Raw genomic sequence first — 24314 nt, 5'->3', positions numbered from 1 at the left:
ATTAGTTAAGAGCAGGTTTTGGGACCAAAACTATGGATTTTAATATGTCCTGTGGAGAAGTTGAGAGTAATTCCATAGAGATGGGAAAGCATCAGTATCACCAACCATCCCCAAAATGGCCAACACTGCAATTTTCCTGACCAGGCATTCAAAAAGGCTTTTGCCATTTCTATCCATAGAAGGGCATGGTTCAATGTTTGACAAAAAATTAGCTACTGTATTTTGTTATAAACAGAACTATCATCTTCTCTGAGGAGAGAGGCAAGAGCTTAGTCCATCCCAGAGGTGCCTAAAAGGAAACACAACCTTTCTATTCTCTCAGTATTCCTTTAAGGGGAAGCACCCTTCAGCCAGGCAATAAAAAAGTCCTGAAGAGAGTAGAGAGGATTGGGTGCATCCTTCAGTCCCCCGTCCCGTCCCGTCCCCCCTGAGATAGGTTACATTCTCACCTTTTGCCACTCTATTCAGAGAAGGGGGTGATTTATTTTTTATACGGTACAGTGCTTATATTGACCCATGGATATGTTGACCCAGGTTTTCTGGACCTATACATGAATACATACAGTAATACTGTTTAGCTGCAAACAGATATATACATTGTCAGCCAATCTTGAGATCATGTCTTGCTGTGATTTTCCAGCATAAATGACCTCCATTTCTTTTGTCAGCCTTGACCTACACAAAAGATCCATAACTCAGTGGTGGAGAGCATGTTTTGCATGTAGATGGTTTATTCCCTGCCAGGGATAATTTAGAACAATGCAGAAGTATTGAAGAGCTCTACTACAAACCTTAGTAAGTCACCGCTAGACAGAGAAGAAGCAGGACTTAGGATGAGAAAATATATATTGATGAAGTTAACACCTGCTGTTTTAGAAAGTGTTACTAAATTTAATCAGAAATATAATACAGCTCATAATAGGATAGAAGACTGTGACTTGGTGGTGGTGTACCCATGATATTTGCTTCCCAGCTGCTAATTGTTGATAGGCGGTTACAAGGCTTCTGCTCTTCACTTTAAATTTTGACAAGATAGCCCTTCAAGTACAGGATTGTCTTCTATTTGACATATCGTGACTATTACTGGGTTAGATGGAACAATGGAGTAACTCATTCTAAATTAGCTCCTGTTAAAGGTAAAGATTTTTCCCCTGACACTAAATCCAGTTGTGTCCAACTCTGGGGGTTGGTGCTCATCTCCATTTCTAAGCTGAAGAGCCGGCATTGTCCGTAGACACCTCCAAGGTCATGTGGCTGGCATGACCGCATGGTGCACTGTTACCTTCCCGCCGGAGCGGTACCTATTGATTTACTCACATTTGCATGTTTTCAAACTCCTAGTTTGGCAGAAGCTGGGCTAACAGCCAGAGCTCACGCCCCAGATTCGACCCTGCGACCTTTCAATCAGCAAGTTTAGCAGCTCAGCTGTTTAACCCACTGCTGTACTGGGGGCTCCTATTGCCTTATGTGAAATTAAGAATAATCATCTGAAAGATTTCATCAGAGGAAGGGAGACAAAAACCTTTTCCACAGGAAATCCAGGATCAGCAACACATTTTCATGTCTTTGTAGCTGTTGGAAAACTGAATACCACTATCAAAAAACCCACAAAATAATATTCAACACAACACATGAACCCCCTCCAAAAAACCCACATAGGTGGTGCACATCTATGTAGATAGCACGTTGAGTTTTTAATAGTAAAGGAAAAATATTATTGGAATTAAATAATATAAGGGCCCCCTGGTGGCATAGTGGGTTAAACTGCTGAGCTGTTAAACTTGCTTACCAAAAGGTTGGTGGTTTGAATTCGGGGAGTGGGATGAGCTCCCACTGTTTGAAAACAGTTTGAAAACATGCAAATGTGAGTAGATCAATAGGTACCGCTTCTGTGGGAAGGTAATGGTGCTCTATACAGCCATGCTGGCCACATGATATTGAAGGCCTCTACAGACAAGCCCCCCCCCCCCCCCCCGAGTTGGACACGACTAGACTTAATGTCAGGGGAAACTTTTACCTTTACCTAAATAATATATATCCATAATTCAGTACAGTTGAGAACCATATATATTAAAGTTACAAAGGCCTGGCAGATAACAATTTATATTTGGGGAACCTACACCATATTAACCTTGGAGACAGATCCCTACATAACCTTTTCCATCTAAAACAGTGGTTCTCAACGTGGGGTCCCCAGGTGTTTTTGGCTTTCAACTCCCAGAAATCCTAACAGCTGGTAAACTGGCTGGGATTTCTGGGAGTTGTAGGTCAAAAACATCTGGGGACCCCAGGTTGAGAGCCAGTGATCTAGAAGCTGTTTTGGGATATTGCTCATTTTCTCTTCTTCAAGAGAAACAACCATTTATGTGTGATATAAGCCACCGCTACCAAATCTGTTCCTTCATTTTTAGACCTACTTATATTTTTAGCAACTAGACATGTTCTTAAGCCTTATAAGTACTTAAGGGAGTTGGAAATGAAGAATCAGTGTGGCTTTTAATGAGTTATGATGCAGGATTTGGGAAAGCAACAACACATATTCCAGATTTTACAGCTTGATTATTTGCATTTTTCATTGTTTTTGTGTACCTTCAAGTCATTTCTGACTTATAGCAACCCTAAAGTGAACCTGTCACAGGGTTTTGTTTTGGGGTTTTTTTTGGAGGGGGGGATTTGTTCCAAGAGACTTTGCTGTTGCCTTCCTTTGGAAGAGTATGACTTGCTCAAAGTCAACCAGTGAGTTTCCACTGATTAATGGGAATGTAAACCCCTGCCTCCAAAGTCATGGTCCAACACTCCACCGTCTCCCAAAGCAGTTGCCCTACTCTGAACTCAAGAATGGAAAACAGAATGTTGGTGGACAGGAAAAGAGATTTAAAGATGGGCTCAAAGCCAACCTTAAAAACTCTGGCATAGACACCGAGAACTGGGAAGCCCTGTCCCTTGAGCACTCTAGCTGGAGGTCAGCTGTGTGCTCTAGAAATTGAAGAAACACAAATGGAGGGCGAAAGAGAGAAACGTGCCAAAAGGAAGGCATGTCAAGCCAACCCTGACCGGGACCTCCTTCCACCTGGAAACTGATGCCCTTACTGCGGGAGAACATGTAAGTCAAGAATAGGGCTCCACAGTCTCTTACGTACCCACTGCCAGTACTCCGAACTTGGAGGACAATCTTACTCAGACAACGAGAGATCACCTAAGTAAGTAAGGTCCAGCACCTTGTTCATTCTCTTATACAACTAAATAAATGGATCTCTGCATATAGAATGACAATATTTGATTAAACTTTTGTTATTGTGGCTACAAGGATAGGCTGGGACTTGTGGATGGAGTGAGGAGAACTATAGCTGAAGGGGACAACTTCTGGCTCTCTAGATGTTGTTGACTGACAGCCCATGTCTTTTCTCTATGCTAGTTAGGACTGATGAGAATTGTCATTCAATGGCATTTGTTTTTTGTTAGTGTAAGTTACCAACCCAAGTTTAAATTGATGAAGGGAGGTGAAAAATGTAGCAGGTTGACCATTTATCCAGAAAGGGGAAAAGTCTCTGAAGGTATCATGACATTCTAGCTCTTTTTTGTTACTTTTTTCCTGCATATTCATGGTTTTGAATCCAAACTTTTTCTCTAAATATCCTGGGTTTCCTTCTTCTTTTCTCTCCCACTAATCATGTGTCACATCTCATCTCAGGCATTTTTTCAGAAATGTAGTCTCACCAATATCTACTGTTTTTTTTAAAAAAATTCTTATTTAGAAGTAATAGTCAAAGTGTTAAAGAGCTTTAGCATTACGATCACCTTCTGTTATTGCCAATAGTTCTCTTTCTCTCACTTGATTTGTGTTGAATCTGCATAGTTTATTGCTGAATTTCTTGGTAACTGTAATCTTAGCTAATTCCAGTATAACCCAAGCAGAGAACTATGAAGGGAAACACAATTCATTTCAGAAAATACTGAGCTGATTTGAATCCACCAAGGACATGGGAATTAAAAATTATTGATAATGTTGAGACTTCCTTGGGAATACTTTGAGATAGAGAAATGTAGTGGTTCCCAAAAAAAAAATGGTTTTGCATGGGAATAGAGACTCTTTTTCACATCTTGCGAGGCTCTGAGAAAAGCTTCCCAAGAGACCAAAGTGGGAATTGGGAGCCGTGAGCAAATGGGGGAAGAGGGAGATGGGGATGTTCTTACTGAATTAAGGTCTATCTTTATGGCAAGAGTTTCTAACTATTTGGCTGGAAAGTTTGTATTTTGTTAGCTGTCATAAAAGACCATAAAACAATACCTTCTGTCAGAGTGTGAATCCACAGACATGCAACAAAAACAGAGCATCACTCCAATTATAACAGGCTTCACACACTTGAAAGAAAACAAAGGTAAAGGCAAAGGAACAAAGGCAAGCAAACAGACTAACAGTGTAATCCTAATGCCTGGACACAGACGGGAGACGGATCCCAGCCAACTTGGCCTCTGTTAGCTCTGCATCACTGAAAGGTCCTTTGGCTACCTTGGAAGGCATTGCAGCCTCAGAGGAACCATAAACATTGTTGGGAAACAACAAACAGATCCAAGAAACTGCAGAACTCCTGTGTCTCTCAATCAGAGCTGAAACAAGTTATTCTGGGACTATGATTCCAAGAATCCCCAATTGTGATGACCACTGGCAATTCTGGCGAGGGGATTCTGGAATCTATTGTCCAAAAGTAATGTTTTCCAGCTCTACTCTCAATCCATAATGCACTGAATGTGGCCCTCAGTAGCAGCTTGGAAGTATTTCATCTAGCACAGTGTGCAGACCCCTTGTGTTCCAAGGTTAGTAGATTCTATGTTACCTACTAGGCATGTGCGCGAAATTAGTTCCTACCATTTCTACTGTTTCTTTCGTGTCTTCCGTTTCTATGGAAGCATGAAATGGGAAGCACCCTCTCCACATGAAAATCTGCTTGACACAAAAGCCTGCTATTGTGTACATCTGAACTTGCTTCTTAGCCTTGGAAAGAGTGTGTGTGTGTGGTGAGGTGTGCAGGCAGGCAGGCAGGCCTGGAGCTCAGCTGCAGCCATGCTCCAGGCCTGCCTGTGTGCCCCGCCACACATGCACTCACAGAGAGTGTGGCAGGGCGTGTGTGGCAGGGTGTGCAGGTAGGCAGGCCCAGAACTTGATTGCAGTGGCGTTCCAGTTCTGCCTGCATGCCCTGCCACACTCTCAGAGAGTGTGGTGGGGAATGTGTGGTGGGATGTGCAGGCAGGCAGGCCCAGAGCGAGCATGTAGCGGAGTCTATCTTACTCTAGAGTAAGACACACTTGGTTGCAGGCACTGGCAGGTGCACGCACTTTCCGGGCCTGCCGGCATGCACTGTCACACATGGACTCTCTTTCCAGGGAAAGTGCATGTGTGGCAAGCCCAGAAAGTGCACACATCTTCTAGTACCTACAGCCAAGTGCCTCTTATTCTAAGAGTAGAAACAGCAGGTGTCAGGTAAGAAGAACGCATGCCAAGAAGGGGAGCCAGTGGGTGGGAAGCCTTCCCCATAATGGTCCAGTTTTCAGGCCCCAAAACAAAAGAACCAAAAACAACACTTCCAATTTTGGGAAGCTTACAAAAATGGATTGGGGCCCCCAATGAAAGCTGGGACACAAAACGGGACAAAGTTTCCCCTGAATGCACATGTCTAATACCTAGCAGGCTCTTGTGAAATAATAAGCAGGCCAGGAATCTAGTATGTTTTCCCCCAGGGGTTCTGGCAGGGGTTCTGGCAGCCAATGGCTTCCATGGTGTCCTATTTGGGACATGTTTTTACTTATCCTTTCCATACTTTAGGTAAGGAATGCATTCCTGTCTCAAATGCACTCTCTATCCTTGATGCACTCTATTTTGATTCCATTTCTGGGTTCCATCCATATTTAAAGCATAGATGGTGGTGCTTCTCCACTTCTACTGGTGATACATAGGTTTATCACCAGTAGAAGTGGGAGAAATGTGGCCCAAGGGCAGCCTGTAGCTCCCAATTTCAGTGGCTTTCAGAAATCCAGATAGCATGATTGCCTATTATTGTTTCTTTTTTTCCAATTTTCACCTTTAGTGTCTTGGAACTTTTTTCCAAAACAGAAGTGTTTGATCACTTCTCACTGTGAAAACAAAAAAGTCCTGCATTGCTTGAAACCAATGAAGCAAAATAAGGTAAAATTCCACCCCCTAGAAGCCTTGATGTTGCTTTTGGCCTCTTTGCTGTCAATCTTTTTTCAGTTTTTTTGGGGAGGCACAGGGAAAATGAGAGTTGCAATCCCTTCAGGGGCCACAGGAAAGGCAGTGCAGCCCCCCACCGCTGCATGTTGCTCTTATCTGATCCACTGCTCTGGAGCCCCCGGTGACACAATGGGTTAAACCCTTGTGCGAGCAGGACTGCTGACTGAAAGGTTGGCGGTCCAAATCCGGGGAGCAGGGTGAGCTCCTGTCTGTCAGCTCCAGTTTCTCATATGAGAAGATGAGAGAAGCCTTCCATAGGATGATAAAACATCCTTGCAGATGGCCAATTCTCTCACACCAGAAGTGACTTGCAATTTCTCAAGTCGCTTCTGACACAAAACAAAAATCTATTGCTCTGTAAGAGAGGAGCATTTTCAAACTTTTCTATAATCCCAGAGCAGCTATTTCCGATCTACAGAACTGCTCTGTAAGTTGCCATCAGAAGAACTTATGAAGGCAAGCCATTAAAAAGAAAGGTGATTGTGCTTGTATGGATTGATCCTGGGCTATGACTCAACAATGCTGCCTTTTCCATTGATTTGTTGAGTCGTTTGTGTTGAGTTCTTGTTGCAGCGCTACTTTCCAATGTGCAAAAGGATTATAATAACAATTATATGCTATCTGAATTAGGTTGTTTGAAAAAAATATCTGGATGAATATTACTCTGTAAGAGCAAGGCAGTATTACAGAAGGAAAATTGTCAAAACATGATGGGATTTTGTTCCCCATTACAGAATGCAGTTTTCTTAAATGTCAGAGCAAAGTAAGCTGTATTGAAAAATGCTCTCTCCCCCTCTGCCCTTCCACGATTTCACAGAGCATTTCTTCTTTCCATTCCGATGAAAGCCACCCCGCCGACCAGGCTTGGCAAAATTTTCATACTGAGGTTGCTTTTGCATTCTTTAAGAGCAGTGGCTGTACTATAAAGCATCTGAGGATAGAAGCAGTTTCACACAAAGGCATCAAAGGAGAGTTCTGATCATCATTGTAGGTCTGGGCATCCAGGTAATACTGGGAAAGTGTTCCCAGCTTGGAATAGCTGTATCTATTTAATCCAAATGGAAACCTATTTAAAAAATGATAAGGAGTTACCTGGTGATTCTATTTGCCAGCTTATGTAAAAGGGCTAATTTGTGCAAATGGTGGGGAATTTTTCTGCTTGTGTTTGCCATACAGTTATTCCAAACAATTGGTCAGGAAATGGTATCTTAGTTTAAAATATGTATGTGCCTGTGTGTGAGAGAGACTCAGGAGCAGTTAGCAATTTGCTGTCTCTACCAGCCAAAAATAATAATGTAGAACAGTTTTCTATCAGCATGGCTGCGGGTGCATCTTATTATTATATGGTGAAGCAGCTGATATTTTAAAATATCACACTGTGAATTATATAAAAAGCAAAAGCTATACTAGGAAAAACCCCAGGCTCCATATTTAGACAATGCCTTTATTGGAAAACAAAAGACACTGAAAACACCCTATTAACTTGATGGGAAAGAGAGACATATTTCACAGCAGATACTTCTATTGCAGCGTTTCTCAACCTGGGGGTCGGGACTCTGGGGGGGAGGGGTGTCAAAGGGGTCACCAAAGGCTATCAGAAAACACAGTCATAGGAGTTTTGTGTGGGAAGTTTGCCCCAAACCTATCATTAGTGTGATTCAGAATACTCTTTGATTGTAGGTGAACTATATATCCCAGCAACTACAACTCCCAAATGTCTGGGTCTATTTTCCCCAAATTCCACCAGTGCTCACATTTGGGCATACTGAGTGTTTGTGCCAAGTCTGGTACAGATCTTTAATTGTTTGAGTCCACAATGCTCTCTGGACGTAGGTGAACTACAACTCCAAAACTCAAGGTCAATGCCCACCAAACCCTTCCGGTATTTTCTGTTTATCGTGTGAGTTCTGTGTGCCAAGATTGGTTCGGTTCCATCATTGGTGAATTTCAGAATGCTCTTTGATTGTAGGTGAACTATAAATCCCAGCAACTACAACTCCCAAATGACAAAATCAATCCCCCTTCCCAACTCCACCAGTATTCAAATTTGGCCATATTGGGTATTTGTGCCAAATTTGTTCCAGTGAATGAAAATACATTCTGCACATCAGATATTTACATTGCAATTTATAACAGTAGCAAAATTACAGTTATGAAGTAGCAACGAAAATAAGTTGATGGTTGGGGGTCACCACAACATGAGGAACTGTATTAAGGGGTCGTGGCATTAGGAAGGTTGAGAACCACTGTTCTATTGGGTTAGCTGAAGAGAATGAAATAGTGTGCTAGCTTTCAGTTTCCTGACATCTCTCCATTAGGTAAGAACTAATAATGTTTAACAAGTGTGTTTGGGGCTGATGTTAAAGCCATGGAATTAACATTTGGTTATTCTAAAGTAGGAATGTGCTAGGATGCTTCACATTAGGCTCCATCTGTGTTTTGATTCAGATATGTTTTGGAGATATCTCTTGGGCTTATTAAAGGAAAGCCGGTGCCTACATTTGTGCAATGAGTATAACATGTCTGCTGGAAGTGCATGGATCTTTGCTGCCAGAGGCTAGTTAACCGAATTGATTCAGCACCTTGTTTAACTATTTCAAAGTTCAGACTAAATCCTGGGGCAAATTCACTGCCTTGCCAGCATGAAAGCCACCAGCTGCCATAGCCAGAGCGAGTAGTTTCATCTGCAAAGTTCAGAAAGATCTGTGGCTTTTCTCCCTCATATATTATGATGCCAATGCAAATGCAGTTCTCAACAGTAATTAAATATATGCTGGCTTCCCATGTTAGAGCAAAGAGCAGTTCAAGGTGAATTTTGAGCTGACCTTTATGATGTCACTTGAAAGACGCTAGACTTCCATGCACCTTTCTGACATTTTGCAGATGCTTTGGGTGCAAGTTAACGCATGTGCTGATTATGCAGTGATCAATTAGGATATATCATAAACTCAATTACTTGTCCAAGCATTAGTATTCATAGCAGCATTTACTGGCCAAACCAGACAAGAGGACTTGCTCCCTGCATGCATATGATTTGGAAAAATGTACCAATTAGTAATTGGGTATGTGATAATAATTCAAATATAATGATCAAAATGAAAGTTACACAAATTGATTCTGGACAGCCTCAGCTTCATTTGTTTACTTGAGGTTTTAATAGTTCCCAGTGTACAGACAAGGCTGAAGGGAGGATGCTGTTCAGAAGAAACTAGATGAGTCTGGATCATATGTGAAATAGCTGCCCAAGTATTGGGGAAAGTACTAGCACATATAGCCAATAAATAGGACAGACATAAAATGCTACAGTTGTGATGGACAACTTTTGTGGCACTGGGACTATAGTGGGACTTTCTGACAAACTTCTAATTTGACTATAGTTTATAGTATGTCTGATGTTTAATGTACAATTCAATTGCATTACAGAGGGTACTAGATATAATATCATAAAAAAGCTTACTTACACATCCTGGGGATCACAGCCAGACACAGTGAAGACATCTGCCCTTGCGCTTTACTACTCTGCTGCTGAGTAGGCATTCCCAGCGTGGGAAACATCTCACCACATTAAAAGAGTGGATGAAGCTCTTAAAGAGACATGCCGCATTATCACAGGATGTCTACGCCCTATATCACTGGAGAAATTATATTGTTTAGCCGGTTTTGCACCACCTGACATCCATCGGGAAGTAGAAGCCTGTAATGAAAGGCATTGACAGCTCTGGCCCATCCTCTGTTCAGATATCAGCCAGCAAACCAAGGTCTTAAATCATGAAACAGCTTTCTAAGATGTATAGAGATACTCCCAGGAACACCTCAGCAAGTGAAAGTCCAAAAGTGGCAGGCTAAAACCTGAAACCTCAATCAGTGAAACCAGATGAGAAACTCCTTCCTGGGCACACAGATGACTGGGTGACTTGGAAGGCACTGAACAGATTGGGCTCTGGCATCACGAGATTCAGAACCAATCTTCAGAAATGGGGCTACAAAGTGGAGTCCACAACATGCGAGTGCGGAGAAGAGCAAAACACAAACCACCTACTTCAATGCAACCTGAGACCTGCCACATGTACAATGGAGGGCCTTCTCACAGTGACACCAGAGGCACTTCAAGTGGACAGCTTCTGGGCAAAGGAAATCTAGTATAATGCCAAGTTTTAAACTTTGTTAAACATTTTTCAAAATGTGTTAAAAATGTAATACAATTGTCTGGTTGATACTGACACGATAAATAAATAAATAAACTTTGTGGTTTTTCAATACATTACAACTGTATTCTCAATTAGCTTTTGATACAATAAATAAAATAATCTGCATTATTGCTCCAGCTGTTTATGGCTATATTCAACCAATATACAGCATAACTCATTTAACAAAGGCTCTGACAAAAAATATATCCTTTTCACAAAACCTTTTTAATGCCTATCCAGCCCTTCTTTTCCTCCTTTTATCTAGCTGGAAGTATTTTTAAAAGCAGCATCAGTTTTAGAAGGATGCTGAAGGAGCAGTGAAGAAACACAGATTTTTGGTGCCTGATTGCAACATAGTTTGCAGTAAACAATAAAATAGATCTTGAGCTGGGAAAGAATGGGATTATGCCCTATCTGATCCTGCTATAGCTGTGTGCGTTTGCCTCCAATTGATAAGGCAAAGAATAGTTGCCTCCTAAATTCCTTCCTGGGGAACAAACAGAGAGAAACAACATAACAGATCTATAAATATTGCCATCAATATGGAAATAATACATGAATGGAGGTTGGCGATAAAAAAAATGCTTTAAGCCTTCCATAAGCAGTCTTAAGTGGCCTCTAGAAAATGTAACAATATGCACATAGAAAAACTAAGTAATGTAAGCCTTGCCTCCCTGTGCAAGGCTTTCGTAACTTAGCTTTTCCCTGTGCACATTGTTAGTTTTCATTATAGACATGCTGAATTGGTCTACTTTTTTGTCATGTAGGAATCTACCCTTATTATTTCCATGATATTTCTGCCTCTGGTACCAAATTTTAAGTTAAAGAAGTTATGCTTGTCAACTGAAATGTATCTATATATAACTGTTCAGCAATGTGGTTTCATTTATACACTTCTGAGAAAACATGGCACTTCTAAGTATTTTCTAACATGACTCTATGCCAGGGCTGTACAACCTGTTGCCCTCCAGGTGTTTGGGCATCCAACGCCCAGAAGCCCTAGCCAGCTTGTTCAATGCTCAGGAATTCTGGGAGCTAAAGTCCAAAACACCTGGAGGTTGTGCAGGTCTGCCCTATGACATTCTTGAGTTGGACAGTGTTAAATTCTATAGGATCCATACTATTTGTGATTTTACATAACCATACAAACTCCAGGAACGTATCCCAAAGGCCATACAGTATTAGTCAAAATAACTCCTGAAAGATCTCACAGGATGTGGTGTAAACAATGATTAAAAGGGCTAATAATATGCAAATATATGTAATTACTGTTTTAAAAAACATATTAAGATACATACATAAGAGTCAGCATTGTGTAGTGTTCTGAGTGTTGTAACTGAACTAGGAAACCAGGGTTCAAATCTACTCTTTGGCCCCTTCCACACGGCTGAATAAAATCCCATATTATTTGAGCCCCCAGTGGCACAATAGGTTAAATCCTTGTGCCTGCAGGACTGAAGATCAACGGTCAGAGGTTCAAATCTGGGGAGAGCATGGATGGTAATTAATACTAGGTAATTAATAGCTGCAATCCTAACTACACTTATGTATAAATGCTGGAATCTTACTCTTCCATACCTTCATGGAAACCTGTTTTGAGGAAGAGGCATGGGACCCTAAAGAGAACTACAGAACATTTGATGATATAGATCTGAGAGCAAATCAAGACTGTATTTTCCCTAGAAGTCAAAATGAAGCACTTTGTAATTTATTGCTAGAGTCTGTCAAACAGGAGATATAATTGTATTCTAACGCCCTGATCCTGGTTATGTTTATTTAAAAATAAGTCTGACTTGCTGAATTTAGTTGTTTACATTTCTCAGAAAGCAAGCTTATAATAGCAGTCTTCCAAAGATGAGAAGAAAACCAAAACTCTCTTTGGACCAAAAGTTTTTGGCCACGGATCATGATTTTGCATGCTGTCGTCTAAAAAAAGGAACCTTCTCAAGCTCTGAGCTTTTGTTAAAAATAAGTTAAGTTAAAATGGAGCGGACTTAATTATAAAGAAATCTGTTTAGCATCTTGGTGTTTGAACTATTTAAAACACCCTGGTGTGTGTATTGGATGTGACTCAACGATGTTAGTCATGCACAGTTACATAGAGACATATCCTTGACAACTGCTGCATTCCTGTACAACGTGAGCCCCCTGGAGACTCATAAAGCATTAGTATTATTTAAGCAAAACCTTATTTAAGCTTCTTAAAGTTTAATCTCAACTATTAATTTATTTGCTCTATTTTTTGTAGCACTGACACTAGTTCTTCACCCTAACTTCTGGGTGGTCTTGCAATGAAAATACATAGTTGGGAGATATTGAATATGACAATGGCTAATAAATACTGAGCTTAATTTTACATTTAGTTCTGTGCTTATTAATGTGAGGGAGATTCACTGATCCAGATAGATCTATTGATTGATTTGATTTATATAATGGGGCTCTAAGGAATAAGCAACACCCCACTTTCTACCAAGGCGTTAACCACTCAGAGTATGAGAAATTTAGGCTGTAGTCCTATATTCTCAGAGGGTACAAATAGAATAATAGAATCATAGAAGAGACCTTGTGGCCAATCCAGTCCAACCTCCTGCCAAGAAGCAGGAAAATCAGATTCAACACACCCCCAACAGATGACCATCCAGCCTCTGTTTAAAAGCTTCCAAAGAAGGAGCCTCCACCACACTCTGTGGGGTAGAGAGTTCCATTGCTGAACAGCTTTCACAGTTAGAAAGTTCTTCCTAATGTTCAGGTGGAATTTCCTTTCCTGTAGTTTGAAGCCATTGTTCCTCATCCTAGTCTCCAGGGCAGCAGAAAGCAAGCCTGCTCCCTCTTCCCTATGACATCCCCTCATATATTTATATATGGCGATCGTGTTTCTTCTCAGCCTTCTCTTCTGCAGGCTAAACATGCCCAGCTCTTTCAGCCGCTTCTCATAGGGCTTATTCTCCAGTCACCCTCCTCTGGCACATTCCAGCTTGTCAACATCTCCCTTAAATTGCAGTGCCCAGAACTGGACACAATATTCCAGGTGTGGTCTAACCAAAGTGGAATAGAGGGGTAGCATTACTTCCCTAGATCTGGACACTATGCTCCTATTGATGCAGGCCAAAATCCTATTGGCTTTTTTTGCTGCCACATGACATTGTTGGCTCATGTTTAACTTGTTGTCTACGAGGACTCCAAGATCTTTTTCACACATACTGCTGTCGAGCCAAGCTTCCCCCATTCTGTATCTTTGTATTTCATTTTTTTTCTGCCTAAGTGGAGTATTGACTTCTCAGCTGGTATGTCTTACATATATTGAATCAAATATATTCCTGTCTGTTAAAAATAGGACAAAGAATGGGGGTGTCTATGTTGTACAACTACTGTAAGCTGACCTTACTTTAAGTGCGATTTCTCAAGGAAGTTGTAGTTTGGTGAAGCATCGCCACTCTTTTGCAGTGAAAACTAAGACCCTACATGCCCATATAATCCAGATTATCAAAGAAGAGAATCCACATTACTTGCTTTGAACTGGATTATATGAATCTACACTGCCATATAATCCAGCTCAAAGCAGATAATCTGGAATTTATATGGCAGTGTAGCAGGAGCCTTTAGACCTTGTGAAAATACAATACAACTCTCATAATTCCATAGCACTGAAGGTGACTCTACATTGCAGATGTAATGTGGTTAATATATCATTTTAGGTGCCATGACCCAATGCCATGGAATCCCGAGACTTGTAGTTTAGTGAAGCACCAGTACTCTTTGGCAGAATAGGGTGAATACCTTGTAGAAGTACAAATCCCACAATTCTACAGCATTGACCCACGGCTGGTATCAAATTATATTAATTCTGCAGGTTAGATTTACTCTTAAGTGTCAGCATCTAGCTTTCTGAAGCAGCTTAAGTGTCAGCATCTAGCTTTCTGAATATTGTGTTCTCACTCAACTTCATGTGCTGTTCTGTGCAATTCCTACTTGTGGTAGAATCTAAAAGATGGATGGTTACGTGGTTCATGGCTATTGGGCTGAACCAATGCCTTCCCAACCAATTGACTATTTGGCCTTACAAGCCAGAACATTCCTTGCAATATTTACAGGGAACATCAGTGTATGTTTTATAGAGCTGTGGTGCAATATGGCTCTTTTGCTATGAATGCCATAGTGTTTCCCCACAGTCATTTCTCCAAAGCACACAGACTGTTATTGTGGGCCTATGCATGTGTTGGAAAAAGACATGTTTTAAAAAAGATATGTAAGTTCTACTTTTGTAATGTGGTAACAGCTATGTATGCCAGCCCTCCATTCCCAGCTTGTTTAGCACTGCATCTAGATTAAATGCATCTTGCCACACTTTTAACTATCATAGGTCGTAATTATGGAATCATAGGAGCTAGAGTTTTACATGGTAAAGACCTTGTAAAACTACAAATTCCAGGTTCCCATAGTTTTGAGCCTTCACATAGCATAGTCCTACACCACTATTTAGCCGGTATATACCACCTGACATCCGTTGGGAAGTAGTGGCCAGTAATTAAAGGACCCATACTCTGGATTTCAGCCAGCATGCCAATGCCTTAAATCAAGAAATAGCTTCCTAAGATTGACAGAGAGACTTGCAGGAACACCTCAGCAGGCAAGAATCCAAGAGTGGCAGGCTAAAACTGGAAACTTAAATCAATGGCTGATACCAGATGAAAAACTCCCCCCTGGGCACACAGAAGACTGGGCGACTTGGAAGGCAATGAATAGACTGCACTCTGGGACCTCGAGATGCAGAACTAATCTTAAGAAACGGGGCTACAAAGTGGAGTCCACGACATGTGTGTGTGGAGAAGAGCAAACCACGGACCACTTACTACAATGCACTCTGAGCCCTGCCACATAGGACCTTCTCACAGCAACACCAGATGCACTCAAAATGGCCAGCTTCTGGTTAAAGGAAATCTAGTATAATGCCAAGTTTTAAACTTTGTTTGTGATTTTTCTATACATTATAACTGTATTCTCAATACGCTTCTGACACAATGAATAAAATAGCATTGAATATTTTATGTGCCTTCTCTGCTGAGGCCTGACCAAACTACAAATCTCAAGTGCTATGAGGCTCCATTAACGCTAGAGTATGGCTGCATCCGAGGTCTACCTAACAGCAACAACATGAAACAAAATTACCAAGAAACTACGATTGGAATATTTTTCAAAAAAGTGAATAACAGATAAGAATGACTGATATGAAAATCAAAATAGATGAGAAATCAAGATGAATTAAGCTGGTAATTGAATAAGATTGGGAAAATTTTGTAGCTGTGTTGCGTTTTCAACTGTGGGTGAATGTCTTTGCCTGATGCTTTTAACCTTCATTTAACCCATGCTTTTGCTTTTCTCAAGATGCCTTCCCTGTTCGCCTGGAGCTGAGGCTGAAGTTACGCTGAAGGAGTTTTTCTATGGAAAATTTTCCACACTATCTATATATGCCTATGTTTAATTGAATTGTTTTTAAGTGCTCTCTAGCTTTAAAAATGTTCTCTTATTCAGACCTGGATTGTTTTAATATTGTAATTAGTTTAATTTATCAGCATGTCAATTTATTTCGTTATTGCACTTATATTCTACCTTTCTCAAAATATATAATTCAATGTGTCCATTGTTATTATTATTATTATTATTATTATTATTATTATTATTATTACCCCTTAGAAATTTGGGGGAAAGGCCAGAAATAAATTATTACCCTTAGGAATTTGGAGGTCTTAAGCAATGTGCTGTGTAAATGGCTATGTATGCTATCAGTGTTGTCAGCCTATTTGGATTAACTTTTAGAGAGATAAAGCCAAATACAGCAATAATAATACTTTTATTTATCTTATATTCTGCCTTTCTCACAAAATGAGATTCATGGTAGCTCTTATAATAATTATAATAATTATTTTATGCATTTGGGGGAAAGGCAGGATATTAGTTAACTTATTTTTTTGTACTTCTATTTTGTGTCTCACGAAATGAAGTTCAAGATGGGTTATATAATGATGTTGTTTATTTGTTCAGTCGCTTCCAACTCTTTGTGACCTCATGGATCAGCCCATGCCAGAGCTTCCTGTTGGCTGTCACCACCCCCAGCTCCTTCAAGGTCAAAGATGATAGTAATGTATTGCTCATGAGGAAAAAAGCAGGATATACATTTATTGATTGCCTCTATATTCTGCCTTTCTACAAAAGGGATTCAAGGTGGATTATATATAGAATAATAGAAAAGGTAGGATATACATTGATTTTTATTGTACTTATATACTGCCATCTTCCCAAAGAAATAAAGGCAGCTTTATAATAATAATATTATGTAACAAAATTTTAAGAAGTTTCCACTCCTGGTTTGAAAGTATTATTTCCTGTTTAATTGTGCGGTACTTACTTTGGAAGTAGTTGTTATACTCCAGACCAGGGGTCCTCAATCTTTTTAAACAGAGGGCCAGGTCACAATCCCTCAAACTGTTAGAGGGTTGGATTATAATTTGAAAAAAAAAAACATGAATGAATTCCTATGCACACTACACATATCTTATTTGTAGTGCAAAAAACACTTAAAACACTACAATAACTAAAATGAAGAACAATTTTAACAAATATAAACTTATTAGTATATCAATGGGAAGTGCGAGCCTGCTTTTCGATTATGAGATAAAGTTGTTGTTGTTGTTGTTGTTGTTGTGTGCTTTCAAGTTGTTTCAGACTTAGGTTGTTCCTGAGCGAGGGCTGGGTAAATGACCTTGGAGGGCCATATCTGGCCCTTGGGTCTTAGTTTGAGCACCCCTGCTCCAGACACTTAATTTTTGTGCCTGCCACAAAATACTGTTTATGCTTGAGTATAAGCTGACCCAAATATAAGCGAAAGCACATAATTTTACCACAAAAAACTGGGAAAACTTATCAACCAGAGTATAAGTCGAGGATGGGAAATGTAGCAACTACCAGTAAATTTCAAAATAAAAATAGATACAAATAAAATTACATTAATTGAGGCATACAGCTTCTCCTCTTCTCTTGGCACAGCAACTCGGCTGGGTAGCTGTGCCAAGAAAAGTGGCTGCGTACCTTTCTCTCCTCCTCTCTCGGCACAGAGATCCAGCCGGGTTGCTTTGCTGAAAGAGGAGGAGGCACGCAGGCGGTAGAAGCCTTCCAAAGGCCTTCTTTGAGCCTCACGCCTTCCCGCCAGGACCCTCACTTGAGTATAAGCAGAGGGGGCCTTTCTCAGCATGAAATATGTGTTGAAAAACTAGGCTTATACTCGAGTATATACAATATGTGGAATTGGTTGAAACTTGAGGAGATATTCCTTGAAAAACTATAGCAAAATGTGCTGCAGGATGTCCTGCATAAACAAAACTTTTGTTTTGGCTTTTAACTTTGGAAATGGCTTTTAACCTTGTTTTGCCATTTTAATGTGGTTTGTGTTTTATTGACTTTATGGTGATTTAATTGATGATTGATTGTTTAGATTGCCCATTGGCTTTGTTGATTAGTTAATTGTTGTTAGCGGCCCTGAGTTCCCACGGGGAGAAGGGGCGGGATACAAATAAAGTTTTGATTGATTTATTGATTAAGTTTAATAAACTGTTTTTTTAAATAGTAGAACCAATTAGGAAATGGCATTTATAACCCAGGAACAAAAATTGTGCTACATAGTATAATAATAATGTAGATGAGATTAGAGGCATTCAGTTGCCACGAACACCCACACTGTAGGTTTAATACCATTTTAAATGTCTATTTATGTTCATGTTCTATTTTATGGATGTTTCATAAACCACTTCACGTTTTAATGCCTTTTTAGTTGAACTTGTAAGATTTTATCATGTAGTAAATGTGTGTGATATTTTATATTATGTTTATCTACGCCTTAATTTTGATATTTTATTTCTTGGTTAGTCCTATATAGTCTTATAAGTTTATATTGATGTTGTCTTATTTATTGTATTTGATTTGATTTTACTGGTTTGTTTTGGCACTGAATGCTTGCCATTTGTAACATTGTTGGAAACCATATTGAGTCCCCTCGGGTAGATGGGGCGGGTTACAAAGTGTTCCATGGAGAAATTTGCTATGACTGGGCTGAGAGAGGGCTCCCCATGGCTACTCCAGCTTTCTGTTTATAGAATTCATTGTCCCACTGGAAGTAGCTTATGGTGAGGCAATGGTGAAACAGAGCTGTGATGTTTTCTGGGAAATTCTGGTTGATTAGGGCAATGGTGTCTGCTACCTGGACCTTGGTAAATAGAGACACCACATCAAAGCTGATCAGTTTGTCATTGGTGTTGAGCTTGAGGTTGCTGATTTTTTCTATGAAATGGGCTGAATCCTTGATGTAGTGCGTAGTGAGCCCAATATGGGCTTGTAGCTGTGGGGCAAGTCATATATGGGGGATCAAATGGCACTCAAAATGGGTCTGAGCAGGGTGGAGTTCTTATGGATATTTGGGAATCCATAAAGCCTAGGTGAGAGGGCTTCCAATTTACACAGTTGTTGGTGCATGTATGTTGTTGGCCCCTGGTAGTGCAGCAGGTTAAACCGCTGAGCTGCTGAACTTGCTTACTGAAAGGTTGGTAGTTTTAATCTGGGGTGAGCCCCAGCTTCTTCCAACCTAGCAGTTCGAAAACATGCAAATGTGAGTAGATCAATAGGTACCGCTTCTGTGGGAAGGTAACGGCTCTCCATGCAGTCATGCCGGCCACATGACCTTGGAGAGGTCTATGGACAACACTGGTTCTTCGGCTTAGAAATGGAGTCGGACTCGACTAGACTTAATGTAAGGGAAAACATTTACCTTTGCCTTGTGTATGTTGAAGTTAATAGAGGAGTGTTAGTCTTTCTGGTGATTTTGTTGCTTCGTTCTTGTTGAAGAAACTGATGAACAAACACAACCTACAAACTATCTACAGGCTCACAAAGAAAATCCAACAAATGCTCCGTTCAGCAAAGGACAAGAGGGATCCTCTCACCACTGCAGGAGTCTACCATATACCATGCAGCTGTGGACAAATCTACATAGGGACCACCAAACGCAGCATCACTCAAACACGAATCAAGGAACATGAAAGGCACTGCAGACTACTTCAGCCAAAGAGTCAGCTATAGCAATACACCTGATGAACCAACCTGGACATAGCATATTATTTGAGAACAGAAATGCTAGACCACTCTAACAACCACCATGTCAGATGACACAGAAAAGCCATTGAAATCCATAAGCATGTGGACAATTTCAACAGAAAGGAGGAAACAATGAAAATGAACAAAATCTGGCTACCAGTATTATTTTTTAAAAAAAAAAACCTTTAAAATCAGGACAGTAAATAAAGAACAACACTAAAAAAAGCAGGGGAATTCCAGACAAGAATCAATCAGGGCCATCTAACACCTCCCAACAAAGAGTTTCTTCAGGCAGGAGGCAGACAGGCTTTGAAGCTGTAAGGTCACTAAATGCTAATTAAGGTGACCAGTTACAACATTCACACCTGCCTCAAGCAGGCAAGAGTTCTTTCTTCCACCCTGGACATTATTCCACAGACCTATAAACCCCACTTGCCTAGTTTCCAATAGACCTCAAAACTTAAGAGGATGCCTGCCATAGATGTGGGCAAAACATCAGGAGAGATGTAACATGACCATACAGCCCGGAAAATACACAACAACCCAATACCAATAAGAATAAAAGAAAAGGTAGGATATACATTGATGTTATTATTGTGCTTATATAGTGCCATCTTCCCAAAAAATTAAAGGCAGCTCTATGATAGAATTTTAAATGTCTGTATCTGTTTATATTATACAGGGTTAGTCAAAATGAATAGGCCAATAAGAAAATTAATTGTAGCCGAATTGGCCTATTCATTTTGACTAACCCTGTATTTCATTGATGCATCATATGTTTTATATGTGTTTCATTGATTTTATACTGTTTTTGATATGTTGGAAGCCACTTTGGATTCCTTTTTGGGGAGAAAAGCGGGATATAAAAAGATTTATTATTATATATATTATTGTTGTTATTTGATACGTAACAAGATCCGTACACAGCAAACAAGATCACTATGCTGACTTTTGCATTTGATGATGATGATGATGATGATGATGATGATTAGAAACACAACAAGATTAGTACACAGCAAACAAGGTCACTCTGCTGTCTGTTGTATTGGATCACATGTCGGACACTTCCCAAGTGTCTAGGACTGTGTGATGTATTGGCAAATAATGTGTGCAGATCCCAGTAAGGTGGCCTTTTATTTATTTATTTAAGACATTTATATTCAGCCCTTCTCACCCTGAAGGGGACTCAGGGCGGAGCACAGCATATACACAGCAAACATTCAGTGCACAAATTTACATACAATACATAAACATTAAAAAACATTTATCAAAATATTAAAATGCACCATTTAAAACCATCCTAGTCATCCAGCTGGTAGATGATAATTTTGTCAGTTCTGATTGTGTTAAAATGCAGGCCAAGGTCTTTAGGCACTGCACCCAATGCGCTAATCACCACTATTATATTAATATTATAATATTATATTATATTATATTATAACAATATAATAATAATATTTATTTATTTGATCAGTCATATGACCATTTCAAAATAGAACACGAGTAAAAAACAAGGCAACAAGGTGATAAGTCAGACTCTTATTTTCCTGGTTCTTCTTTCAGGAAATCTGCTCTTTTCTTAATAGCTTTCAGAATAAAAAGGCTTACTCTGATTATGCTGGATCTTTCCTGCCTTTGCAAGAGGGATGTCAGAATATCATTTCTGTTGGGGGACCTGCAGTTGGATAATATTGGATGTAAATATCTGTCTCGCAGTTCGGTGTATGCTGGACAGTCAATTAAGAAATGTTCAATGTCTTCCACTGTTTGTTCTCCCCAGACGCAGAATCTCTCACTTCTTGGGATGTTATAGTAGCGCCCGATTTGCACCATAGTACCGAGTTGTTCAAACCTAGCCCTAGTATATATTCTTCTTAAGGGTAGAGGAAGTGGAATAGTTAGGTAGTGCTCTAAATGAATATTCCTTTTGTGGGAAGCTAAAAACCTTGTGGCTGAAGACCTACCTATGCTCTCTAGGTCCAGCTGTGCATAGACATCCCTAATGCGCCGCTTGAGCACTTGCCCTGCCCCCGGACCCAGAACACCCAGAAATTGCTACTATAACAATATAATATTATTATATACTATTATAATATACTATTATTATTATTATATACTATTATATTATTATAATATATTATTATTATTATATGTTATATATATGTTTAATTGCTGTTGATTTTAAACTGTTTTTGATATGTTGGAAGCCGCTTTAAGTCCCATTTTGAGGAGAAAAGCGGAATATAAATAAAGATTTATTATTATTATTATTATTATTATTATTATTATTATTATTATTGTTATTTGATAAACAACAAGATCGGTACACAGCAAACAAGATTGCTTTTGTATTTGATTATTATTATTATATGTTATATATGTGTTTAATTGCTGTTGATTTTCTACCTTTTTTGACATGTTGGAAGCCGCTTTGATTCCCTCTTTTTTTGGGGAAAAGCGGGGTATAAAGATTTATGATTGTTATTATTATAATAATAATAATAGACATCACTTTAGCTGCCAGGGCTCAATGCTATGGAGTCATGGGAGTTGTAGTTTTCAGAGGTACCAGCGCTCCTGGGCAAAGAAGGCTTAAAGACGTTGTAAAAGGACATAACAGCCAAAGTGGCCTCAAACGGTATTAACGCCACCGTGTAGATGCATCTGCCTCATTCTTATTTGCTTTGCCCAGGCGCGCCACCTGTTTCTCGCTTTGCCTGTGTTTGGCCCAAACTTCATTTCCCAGCATGCCCCTCTCCCGCTCCAGCCTCGAATCTGCCTCGCTCCCCCCACCTTCCCCGCTTCGTGGGATTGCGCATGCGTAGCCAGACGTGGCAGCAGCAGCAGCACTAGCAATAGAGCAGGAGCAGAATCCGCGGCTGGTTTCTTTCCGCGCGAGCCGGGAGCGGGCAAAGAAGGCAAGGCAGCGGGCGATGGCTCCGGGCGCGCGCCTCTTTGCGCCCAGCAAGCGCTTCGGAACCGGGATGTGGCTGCTGCTGCCGCTGGTCCTCTGGGTGAGCCCGGGTTCGAGTCCTGCTCCTGGCCCAGGGAGGGAGGGAGCGAGGGAGAGCAAGGGGCGCGCGCTGTCCCGGGGCACGCGGGGCTGGGCTTGGGGCGAGTCCCCCTCCTCCCCAAAAGGGAGAAAGGGAAGGAAAGGAAAGGAGGAAGCGCGGGAAGAAGTTACACTTACAACTTCTTTGCCCTTTGGAAGCTCTGCCTGAGCGTGCAGATACACACACACACATCTATATACACACACCTCTCTCTATGTATTTTATGTGGAAGCTCTCCTTGCAAAGGCTTGCTTTCCCAACACTTGCAGGAAACCTTCCTCTCCTCACTCCAGGGCTACTTGTGGGTTGTTGTGAGTTCTACAGCTGTAGGTTTAACGCGGTTTGACAACGCTTTAACTGCCGCGCTGCGGAAATCCTGAGAGAGAGATGTACTGACCAAAAAAGGTGTGCCTACTTCTGGTATGGACTCTTGGAAGTTGTAGTTTGGCAAAGGGATGCCTCTAAACCACGCATGGGCAAACTTGGGCTCTCCAGGCGTTTTGGACCAGGGAGATTGATGAATCAGGGTGCGTCCACACTCTAGACTGAACCCAGATTGGCAACGCTTTAACAGCCACAGCTGAACGGGATTTGCAGTTTGCTGAGGCATCAGGACTCTTTGGGAGTTGCATCTACACCAGGCATGGGCAGACTTCCAGGTGTTTTGGACTACAACTCCCAGAATTCCTAACAGTTAGGAATTCTGGGAATTGTAGTCCAAAACATCTGGAGGGCCCAAGTTTGCTCATGCCTGGTGTAGAGTTAATGCAGTGTGCCCCACTTCAGTTTGCTATGGGTCGATGCAGTGCTGATGCTTCATCAAACTACAAATCCCAGGGATGCAGACCTTTCCTCCAAAACAGTTGAAGTGGAATCAGACTGCATTCATTCTACAGTGTAGGTCAGTTTGGCCCTCCAAGTATTTTGGACTCCCAATTCCCTCAATTCCTAACAGTTTACCGGCTGTTAGGAATTGTGGGAGTTGTAGTCCAAAACACCTGGAAGTTTGCCCATGCCTGGTGTAGATGCAACTCTCTCCCAAAGAGTGCTGGTGCTTCAGCAAACTGCAAATCCCATTGAGCTGTGTCAGTTAAAGCATTGCCAATCTGGGTTCATTCTAGAGTGTGGACGCACCCTGAGCCATCAGTCGCCCTGTGTGTGCAGAATGCAAACCTCATTCTCCTTTTCCCTCTTTTTATTTGCAAAATCAGCAACACAAGTGAGCAAATGGGGATCGGAGGGCATCCTAGTCAAACAAGTTGTCTTCTGGACTGTAGTTGGGATAATTAGTCCTTAAGTATGCAAATCTGTGCATGCCTCCATGTGGAAATGGGTTCATGTTTTAAAATACGATTAATATACTACCTACCCACTGTTATAATTCTGTAATAGGTATGACAGTTCGATTATTAAAGGCATCCTTCTTTGTGTGGTCTGTTGACTGCAATAAACCACGCTGTGCATTGTGTATGCAGGAGACGTTCAGTGGGACTTACTCTCAGGTCAGTCTATATCAGCATTTCAGCCTTAATATTGCTTCTTGTGAGGCTTAGCACTTCAGATATTTCTCCCTGCCTTGCTTCTCATTTCTGAGTGGAAGTAGAGCCTATATGTGTTTATTCAGAAGCATATTCCACTGGGCTCGGTGGGATATAATCCTCAGTTAAATGCACCAAGGATGGATTTCTT

General features: G+C 40.7%; 1 protein-coding gene across 1 annotated transcript in view; it reads left to right on the top strand.

Annotated features, from left to right (window-relative positions):
• The first annotated feature begins 22398 nt into the window (after positions 1–22398).
• The window catches only part of PDIA5 (protein disulfide isomerase family A member 5), a 212431-nt gene continuing 210515 nt past the window's right edge, over positions 22399–24314 (top strand). The window contains exon 1 of the mRNA XM_060774774.2: positions 22399–22586. Within this exon, the coding sequence (XP_060630757.2) occupies positions 22506–22586 (81 nt within the window). The 5' untranslated portion in view covers positions 22399–22505. The remainder of the gene's footprint in view (positions 22587–24314) is intronic.

The sequence above is a fragment of the Anolis sagrei genome, chromosome 1, assembly GCF_037176765.1.
Source record: "Anolis sagrei isolate rAnoSag1 chromosome 1, rAnoSag1.mat, whole genome shotgun sequence".
In the NCBI taxonomy this organism is placed as follows: Eukaryota; Metazoa; Chordata; class Lepidosauria; order Squamata; family Dactyloidae; genus Anolis; species Anolis sagrei.
The sequence above is the reverse complement of the archived record's forward strand: the minus strand, read 5'-3'. Positions and strand labels throughout refer to the sequence as shown.